Source organism: Eurytemora carolleeae, unplaced genomic scaffold (genome assembly GCF_000591075.1).
Source record: "Eurytemora carolleeae unplaced genomic scaffold, Eaff_2.0 scaffold1875, whole genome shotgun sequence".
Lineage (NCBI taxonomy): Eukaryota > Metazoa > Arthropoda > Copepoda > Calanoida > Temoridae > Eurytemora > Eurytemora carolleeae.
Window position 1 is genome coordinate 1 of NW_019398097.1, and position 10,607 is coordinate 10,607.

Sequence of the window (10,607 nt, forward strand, 5' to 3'; positions counted from 1 at the left end):
AAGAATAAGAATAAAAATGATAAATGAAAAAATGTGAATTAATCAGAAAAAATTGAAGCAATCTTGAAAAATAATTGAATATTTAATTTCAGAATAATGCAGATATTTATATTTTTCTTGCTGATAGTTCTTGAGATGGCAAACAGTGCGGAATATTATACAAAAGGGAAACATATATAATAATTTTACAATAATAATAATGATAATAATCATAGAAAGAATTAAATAATATTTTTAGAATAATTAAATAATAGTTTTATACTAATAATCAAATGATAATTTGTAATAATAATCAAATAATAATTTATAATAATAATAAAATAATAGTTTATAATAATAATCTTTAGATCGTTTTTAAACAAATCCCAACTCTACTCTCTAGCACTAGAATTATATCATTTTCTACTCAATATATTTCGCCAAAAACTTTGGCATCGTCAGGAGTTCGTCCTTACTCTTTAGAAGAGTATTGAATGAAAAATAATCAAATAATAATTTATAATAATAATCAAATAACAATTAAACAATATAAAAATTACAATTTAATACTAATACTTTTCGTCTGGGTTTCCCATATTATGATTGACATGGGGTCGGCCAAAAAACAGGTGCCATACAAGACCTTTTGCTGTTCCACTATTCAGAATCAGCAAGAGGCGGTTTTTAGAAATAAAGTCTCTTGGACCCTGTCTTGTAGAAAATATAGAGGCCTCTAGCAAATCCAGCAATCCCCATATTTGTTAACCTAGATATATTAAACATGAGCTACGTGATATGATTAAAACATACATTGTGATTAGATTAACTACATTATATCTATCCTCGTTAATCCTTTAAATACTTACATTCAACTTAAACTACGCTGTGTGGAGATAGCTTAACTAAGTTATATATATATCCTCGCAAATCTTATAAATATGTACATTAAACTTTAACTGTGCGGTAAATACGTAACATGATTGTCCTAATCATGTTATTAAGATAAAACATGTAGGAATTGCAATTAAGTCTATTAACTTTAAGTTGTAACACATAAACCTCAAATACATAAGTTAATATAGAGACTCCGTACTGATTACTGCGAGAGAGTTATTGTGTCCTTGTTCTAAAGGAATAAGTTGAAGATCGTGCTAACGAGATCGTGCCCAGTGGTAGTGGCATTGATATTTCACAGGATTGTAGCTGTGTGTTAACATTGAAAATCAAAAGAACCAGAGTTGTATCTGGATAGCTACTTTTTCATGAAACCGTTATGGAGTAGGGAATTTACTACAGTCTAATGTTTTTTATTTTCTAAAAATGTGGATTTTCGAACAATGCTTTAAACTAACATAAGGTTTACAGAACTTGTGCAGTTTCTTAAGATTTACTTTGTTTGATGGTGAAATATATCCTCTTGAGCCGATTTCAAAAGGGTGAACAGACGGTCAGACCTACATCCCAAGCTTTCATCTTAATATATAATAATTCTATAATAATAATAAAATGATAATTCTAGATCACAACTTTTTATTTATAGATATAATAATAATTATGATAATATAAATAATAGTAAGCATATCATTAGAATACGAAGAAGAAGAATGTGTTATTAATAATAATGATAATGATAAATATAATGATAATAATAATGATGGCCGGGATAACAAATATAACCGATAACGAACATATTAATATCAGGTAACAAATATAGAACTGATAGTACTAAATAAAGGATACCCCCCTCCCCCGGTCCTTCATTCAATATAAAGCCTGTCTTCTTTAGATCTAAAGTTTTGTTTTCTAAAATTTGAAAAGCTGATTAAAGTTTTTATTTTAAATAAAATTAAATCTGTTCTCTTCATTCTGTGTTCAACTCAATCTGAGTGCATTTCAAGCTAAACATTTTAATCAAGCATTTTTTTTTTTTGATTCTACTAATCTTCAATGGCGCTTACTCTGTTTTTGCAATAAATTAAGCTCTTGAATGTTTCCCTACAATAGCAACCATTTTTTTCATCCATATTATTTAAAATAAAAATGTAAAACTTTGGTGGATTTCTCAAATTGTTAACAATTTAAAAATTCAACTGAAATCCTTTCCTAGGGTCATGTTTATGGCCGATTTTTATCTTATTCATTATTACGTTTAATTTTTTTTTCAATTCCAAAACTTCTTATTATTTCTAATGTCCTTAAGGGACCATGTTTTTACTTTGAAAATTGGTTATTTTAATTGCGCCACTTTTCTAAAAAGGGCTAATGCAACAACGGAAAAAACTGTTTGAAATAAACACGTTTAAGTCTAAATAAATGTAGTTATCTACCACATTATTGATTAGAAATAAAGGTTAAAAAGGTACTGATGTGAATCAGGCGTGTCCGTCTTGAAATGGAGGGTCACTTAAAGGGACCGTTCACATATTTGGGTGATTTCGTGGTAAAATAAATAGCTTATTAGCTATGGATTAGTATTGGTCTTGCTTTTCAAAGACAACTGTGGCTGGAGAAAAAGGCGATTTTTAGTTTAGAATTCCAGCGGAAAAGGACGGTCCCTTTGTCTATACACTATTTAATGTTTTCTGTCCATGTCATGGATTGAAAACAAATTTCGAATATAAAATTAAACTGTAGTCCATTTGCGCTTAAAATCCTGAACGAATAATCGGCTTTTTCATCGGCCACAGTGGTCTTTGAAACGTATGACTAATACCAATTAACAGCTAATAGGCTGTTTAGTTTACCATGAAATTACGCAAATAAGTGAACGGTCCCTTTAAACATTACAAAAGCAGTCCCTTCAAAGAAGAAAGAATTTCATTAATAAAACATCTAAGACAGAGAAAAAAGGAAAAAGGAACAATTAGACCATCTTTTCTTTTTCTTTTTGCAAATAATGTCAACATTTCATTATTTTCTACAGTATCAAGAGATTGAAACTTTTGAATGATTAAAGCATGTATCCGTCTCTTCAGATTATTACTAAAAATTGGACCAATCAAAATATACAAAAAAAAACTTATCTCTGACAATGAGAGATGGTTAAGTTTTTAACAGCTCAGGCATTTGTTTGCTTCAATTTTAAATTTAAATAAGTCTAAACTGAGGCCGAATTTAAAGAATTTGAGCCGAGGCTTAAATTTGAGACGCAGCTCAAATATGGTTGGTTCCACTTGAAATTGTATTTATTGTTTCAAGATTCAAACCGCGGCGCTCAATAGAAACTGTTTTTTCACGGATATCATTCAATTTGGACTCTGGTTTAACTTTTGGATTAGTGTATTGACTTCTGCAGGAACTATAAAATTTGAAATTACTTTCAGCAAAGACTTTTTCCCGCTTTTTAAGCAGATTCAAGGACTATAAGCATTATATTACGTGACCTTGCACTGTACACTTTAAGCCTTTGACTTATCACCTTGAGACAGAGAACTCAGTGTATGTATCTCTTAGATGCTATGTAAAAAGCCGTAAAATTAGAGTGTACACTGGCGTACTATGTAAATTCAACCCGGATGACGTCACATTTATTTATGCTAAATCTAGAGTAATCTATATCCAACACGGGTTTCAAAATTCGATTATGTATTTTTTTATTCTGTTACTTCTAGAAAATAAATATTAATATTCCTTAAATATAAAACATCTTATGAACAAACTGTTAAACAATTACAAGCTATTTTGTAGATAAAAATTCAAAAGTTTAACCTGACCATTGTGAATTAGGGAGGCCTCTCTTTAAATGGAGGGTCACTGGAAATTACACTTACAGGAGTGGTTTAAAAATTTCCCTTTGGTTTGACACTGATAGATAAACCCACTCTTTTCCAGGTTTGGTTAGGATAGTCACTGAGGTCGCTGTATAGTAAAGGGGAGGGGGGGGGGGGTGTCAGGTAGTACTTTTTACGATTTTACAAAATTATGATATTCTTGTTTCAAACAGAAAAAGGGGAGAAATTGCTAAAACAGGTGAGTTTTTTTTATAGATACTGTGGTTAGCCCGGAAGTATTGACAAATTATTTTCATTGATTGATTGATTTTTTGATCGATTGATTGATATTTCTAGGACAAATATGTATCTGCTCTTCTCTATCTTGAAAACTATGGATACCTAGACTCCCAGGAGTGAATCGTTAAGGATTATTATAATATTTCAATATATGTACAACATTTAAAAATTGATCTTAAAATGGTGGTGTATTTTTCGACCTACGCAAATCCGCTATATTCCACTTCTGACCTACGCAAAATCAGCTATACTACACATCCGACCTACTAGCACGTGGTTTTACAGCTGCCATATGGACTTATGGCCGCAGCTCCTGGCCCCCTAGCCTGTCCTAGCCGCGGCGCTCAGCCCCCTAGCCTGTTCTACTTGCAGAGCTCGGCCCAGAAATTGTCTTAACCTAACCTAACCCTAAAAAAATACAAAAATAAACTGCTGGCGTATAGGTCCGATATTGCAGTAGGTCAGAAAGTTAGTAGGTCGGAAGTTCAGTAGGGGGGATGTTGCATATAAACGATGTAACATTACCCTTAAAATATCAAATCAGTTATATAAAACTATTTTATTCAAAACTCTTCAAAATTTGAAATTTCATAGTGGGGTTTTGGGAAAACTGATGCATAACAAAAACCTTTTTTCAGCCAAATTATTTTTAAAATCCTTAATTATTCATTGATCAGGAAAAGGAAAATAATGCCACGCTAGTAGATATTTTCCACACCGGTGAGTTTTTTATTTTTAGATCATATATCAGGTTCATGAAAGGAGAGCTTAGCAAGGGTCTGTTAACGAACAGTAAGTTTTTTAAAATTAACTGAAAATTCCGTTAATTAACGGTAAAAACTGTTAATGATCAGATCGTTAACAATATTACTGTTCATGACAAAATAGAACAGAAAAGGATAAAATTCAAATGATTTGTTTCCTAAATATTGACCGTTAATGCAGTTAACATAACTGAGATCATTTACGAACAGTAACTTTCAGTCTTTAGCTAAGAACGAACGGAAATCTGAAACGTTGATAGTGGCGTTGATAGTTCAGGGGATTGTAGCCGTGTGGATAATGTCCGGTTGACATTGATCAATGAGTTACTAGTGTCTGTATTGTCAACGATAGCTAACAAGATTGCGCCCCCTGGCAGTGGCGTTGATAGTTCATGGGATTGCAGCCGTGTGTTGACAATGATAGTCAAAAGAATCTGAGTTGTACCTGGATAGATACGTTCCAAGAAACTGCAGTTATGGAGTAGGCATTTATTGCATTTATCTATCTATCCACCTATCTATCTATCTATCTTTCTTTAGGGCTGGCAAGACTACAATCTTTCTTTGAAATACCTCAGGTTAAAATTTCTATAAGATTATGATACGAAACTAAGAATTTTATTGTTATATTATAAATTTAGTTAAGATACGAACGATCTGCTTTATTACTAACTTTTAACGACAGGACAGGACATTTCATAGACAGGACATTTCATAGACGGGAGATTTCATACACAGGACATTTCATAGATAGGAAATTTCATAGACAGAAGATTTCATATACAGGACAATTTATAGACATGACATTACAAAGATAGGACATTTCATAGACAGGAAATTTCATAAATAGGACATTTCATATACATGTCATTTCATAGAAAGGACATTTCATATACATGAAATTTTATTAGACAAGACATTTCATAGACAGGCTTTTTTATGGACAGGACATTTCAAAGATAGGACTTTTATAGATAAGACATATCATAGATAGGACATACCATAAACAGAACATTTTATTAGACAAGACATTTCATAGACAGGACATTTTATAGACAAGACATTACAAAGATAGAACATTTCTTAGATAGGACCTTCATAGACAGGACATTTCATAGGCAAGACATTTCAGAAATAGAACATTTCATACACAGGACATTTCATAGACTGGAAATTTCACAGACAGGACATTTTATTTACATTACATTTCATTAGACAAGACATTTCATAGACAGAACCTTTCATAGACAGGACATTTCATAAAGGACATTTCATAGACTGGAAATTTCACAGACAGGACATTTTATTTACATTACATTTCATTAGACAAGACATTTCATAGACAGAACCTTTCATAGACAGGACATTTCATAAACAGGACATTTCGTGGACAGGACATTTCAAAGATAGGACATAACATAGATAGGACATATCATAGATAGGACATATCATAGACAGAACATTTTATTAGACAAGACATTACATAGACAGGACATTTCAAAGATAGGACATTTCATAGACAGGACATTTCATAAACAGGACATTTCATAGACAGGACATTTCATAGACAGGACATTTCAAAGACAGACGATTTCATAGACAGGACAATTTTATAGACAAGACATTACAAAGATAGAACATTTCTTAGAAAGGACCTTTCATAGACAGGACATTTCATAGGCAAGACATTTCAGCAATAGGACATTTCATACACAGGACATTTCATAGACAGGAAATTTCACAGACAGGACATTTTATTTACATTACATTTCATTAGACAAGACATTTCATAGACAGAACCTTTCATAGACAGGACATTTCATAAACAGGACATTTCGTGGACAGGACATTTCAAAGATACGACATATCATAGAGAGGACATTTCAAAGATAGGACATTTCATAGACAGGACATTTTATACACAGGACATTTCATGGACAGGACATTTCAAAGATAGGACATTTTTTAGATAGGACATATCAAAGGCAGAACATGGAAAGGACATTTCAAAGACATTTATAGATATTTCATTGGCAGGACAATTCATAGAAAGGACATTTCATATACATGATATTTCATTAGACAAGACATTTCATAGACAGAATATTTCATGGACAGGACATTTCAAAGATAGGACATTTATAGATAGGACATATCATAGACCGAACATTTTATTAGAAAAGACCTATCATAGACAGGAAATTTCATATACATGTTATTTCATTAGACAAGACATTTCATAGACAGATATTTCATGGACAGGACATTTCAAAGATAGGACATATCATAAACAGAAAATTTTATTGGACAAGACATTTCATAGCAGGACATTTCTTATACATATACCAATTCATTAGAAAAGACATTTCAGAGACAGGATATTTGATGGAAAGGACATTTCAAAGATAGGACATTTATAAATAGGACATTTCATAGGCAGGAAGATTTATAGAAAGGACCTTGATAGAGAGGACTGGACAGGACATTTCATAGGCAGGACAATTCATAGAAAGGCCATTTGATAGACAGGACTGGAAAGGACATTTTATAGGAAGGACAATTCATAGAAAGGACATTTGATAGACAGGACTGAACAGGACATTTCATAGGCAGGACAATTCATAGAAAGGACATTTGATGACTGGACAGGACATTTCATAGGCAGGACAATTCATAAAAAGGACATTTCATCGACAGGACTGGACAGGACATTTCATAGACAGGACAATTCATAGAAAGGACATTTCATCGACAGGACTGGACAGGACATTTCATAGACAGGACAATTCATAGAAAGGACATTTCATCGAGAGGACTGGACAGGACATTATATATTTACTGTTTAGACTGGAATGCTAGATGAAAGAACTCTGGAGGGAATTAGAAAACCTAGATGTGGAGTCAGGAACAGATATTAAACAATCCAAATAAAGGAATTCTCCACACCCATCGTACCGTACACTTTTCATCCATGTACAAGCTTTGTTGCATACCTAAGTAAGGGACTGTAAGCGTAATTTTAATAGTCCCTTCATCAAAGAAGGCAATACCCGATTTACAACGGCACCCTTATAACCTTTGTGTGTTCGTGTAGTACAGAGATATGTGTGTGCATTGAGTTGAAACTGTGGCATACAGTAGGCACACTGGCATTTTCCGCTGACTACACAGCGCTCACACTGGCATTTTCCGCTGACTACACAGCGCTCACACTGGCATTTTCCGCTGACTACACAGCGCTCACACTGGCATTTTTCGCTGACTACACAGTGCTCAACTGGCATTTTCCGCTGACTACACAGTGCTCACACTGGCATTTTTCGCTGACTAAACAGCGCTCACACTGGCATTTAAAGCTGACTACACAGCGCTCACACTGGCATTTAAAGCTGACTACACAGCGCTCAACTGGCATTTTACGCTGACTACACAGCGCTCAGACTGGCATTTCCGCTGACTACACAGCATTCACGCTGGCATTTTCCGCTGACTACACAGCGCTCACACTGGCATTTTCCGCTGACTACACAGCGCTTACACTGGCATTTTCCGCTGACTACACAGCGCTTACACTGGCATTTAAAGCTGACTTCAAGCGGGTTTAGGTAAGTTTACACACACATATCTATCTACATGATGATCATAAAAAAATATTATACCGGGGTTCTGTTGTGAATCAGGCATTGCCTTCTTTGTATGGAGGGTCACTTAAATTACGCAGTATCTTTAACTTCCTTGTATGGACTGGAGTTTAGAGGGATACATGGCTGACAGTGACATGACATTAAACTTGAATATAAACTAATATTGATTATTGGAAATAACCTTATCTTTAGTTTTACCAATACTAGCAAATATGTTTAAGACTGCAGGGTGTCCCAATAAACAAAGGAATTAAGAGATGGGTTAAAAATCACTTTGATTTTCGAAAGTTAATAAATGACAAAAAAATGTGAACGTCAATTACTTCTATTTTCATCTTGTCTAATTATTTGGAGCAAAGACACCTAAAAATCGTTGTTTTAAGTGCATTAATTGTATATTAATCAAAACAAAAAAATATTATGGAATATCAACTTTTTCCAAATGTATCGTATTGAATTCAAAATTTACAGGTTGTAATATTTGTATGATTGATATTAGATTTAATTGAACTATACAGTATACATATTAATACCTATATCCAGTCCCTTTAATACCTACATACAGTCCCTTTAATACCTACATACAGTCTCTCTAATACCTACGTTTACAACTGTTGTAACAGAGATTTAAAGAAAAATGGTGCAGGAGGGTTGCAAGATAAAATCATTGAAATCAGGAAAAACAGATTTCTTAAAATTTTAAAGCTTTCATTGAAAACGTTTGTAAATGATTCAAAAACGTTTCCTAAACATTTTGTACATGTCCAGCATAAAGCATAAAGTTTTACTTTAACGAAACGCTTTATTCGACGAAAAAAAACTAATGTTAAAGTGGTAACATTACGTGTGTTAGTCCAAATAGTCTGTTTTATGTAGCAGAAGCGTAACTTTAATCTAACCTTACTAAAATAACGTTTTAAAACGTTTTAGCGTAATTTTCATGGTTCATTGGGAGGGACTGGCCTCTCATTCAATGGGGAATGTCTGATTCACCACGGAACCCTTGAAATCTCATGTGAAAGTTTTTATTTATAGTTTAAAAAGTGTTTAATTCTGACGATATCCTTAGTTGTTTCTGAAGCAGATATGGTCAAGTCATTTGGCACAGAAACAGCTTTTAGGAATAATTAATTTTAAAAATTGGTTGAAGAGAGCCAGCTTTCTTGGACTGTTATAAAAAGAAAAGAATTAAACAATTGTCTGAAACTTGATTTTTCTAACCTTTATATCTTTGCATTAGGAAATTAAAGTTTTAAGGCAAGTGTTTCAGACTATTTAAAAATATATTGCAGTCAACATTCAAAAACTGTATTATAACCTTTCATTTGAACGATTTTAAAATCTGTACAAAATATTCTAGTGATAAAAATCCTCCCAGACGATTTCGTAGATTTTCACTTTCCGAAGATTTTTTCTCAGATATGCTTTCCCTTTTAGGGCAGGTAATACTAATAATAATAATAATAATAATAATAATAATAATAATAATAATAATAATAATAATAATAATAATAATAATAATAATAATAATGATGATGATGATAATAATAATAATAATAATAATAATAATAACAATGATAATAAAAATAATAATAATATTATTAAGAGAGTTCAAGGAGGAGGTGGTGGTTGGGGAGGGGGTAGTAGCAGATGGAGATCCTTACAATTAACTTACAGGGAAAAATCATAGAAAATTTATTTAACTCCCCCTTCCCCTCTTCGCCCCCCCCCATGAAGAATTAATCTCCCCCCTCTTTTCCTTTCCTGTCCCAACAACTGCACTGGCAGCCGTAGAAAAATTGAATTCCGAGTCGGGTCAACCTTTCCGGTCCCAGTTTGTACTGTATCGCCCTTACATTGGGTAAATAAAGCAGACACTCAATATGTTGACTTGGTCAGACTTTGGGTTGAATTTACTTTTATTAAAGGGTCAGGGGTGCGTGACTGTTCTCTATTTGCAGTTTAGATTATTCCGAAAAAAAATCCATTTTGACAATGAAATAATCCAGAAAGCTTTCCCGTTGTGAATTGGCCATTGCTATTACACTCATCTGCCGCTTTGGTAATTGAAGTAATTGTAAATTGGCGGTACAATCAAAAGTAGGACTGCTAAGGTTGGCCGGTGGGACGTCCCATGGTGTGTCGCTTAAAACCACGCTCAAGTTCCTTTTTAAGGATTCAAACGTTGATGAAAATTATACTATAGAAGG

General features: G+C 33.1%; 1 protein-coding gene and 1 long non-coding RNA gene across 2 annotated transcripts; one reads left to right on the forward strand and one right to left on the reverse strand.

Annotated features, from left to right (window-relative positions):
• Positions 1-96: 96 nt before the first annotated feature.
• On the forward strand, positions 97-10,087 carry LOC111716797 (interstitial collagenase A-like). Its single transcript, XM_023492281.1, has 9 exons — positions 97-166; positions 3,923-3,948; positions 4,047-4,103; positions 4,667-4,709; positions 5,294-5,331; positions 7,600-7,658; positions 9,021-9,074; positions 9,758-9,839; positions 10,004-10,087. The coding sequence occupies exons 1-9, from the start codon at positions 97-99 to the stop codon at positions 10,085-10,087; spliced, it is 513 nt and encodes a 170-aa protein (XP_023348049.1).
• LOC111716799 (uncharacterized) lies at positions 485-1,476 on the reverse strand. Its single transcript, XR_002768604.1, has 2 exons — positions 1,371-1,476; positions 485-745 (listed from the first exon to the last, which is right to left on the reverse strand). It is a non-coding gene; the product is annotated as an uncharacterized LOC111716799 (long non-coding RNA).
• Positions 10,088-10,607: the final 520 nt, after the last annotated feature.

What these genes read in the sequence shown, in the direction of transcription:
- LOC111716797 (XM_023492281.1), top strand. Translation starts at nt 97, where the DNA reads ATGCAGATATTTATATTTTTCTTGCTGATAGTTCTTGAGATGGCAAAC. An exon ending in AGTAGATATTTTCCACACCG is followed by an intron (nt 4,710 to 5,293) that starts GTGAGTTTTTTA and finishes ATCTTTCTTTAG; the next exon opens with GGCTGGCAAGACTACAATCT. An exon ending in AAACCTAGATGTGGAGTCAG is followed by an intron (nt 7,659 to 9,020) that starts GAACAGATATTA and finishes CTGTTGTAACAG; the next exon opens with AGATTTAAAGAAAAATGGTG.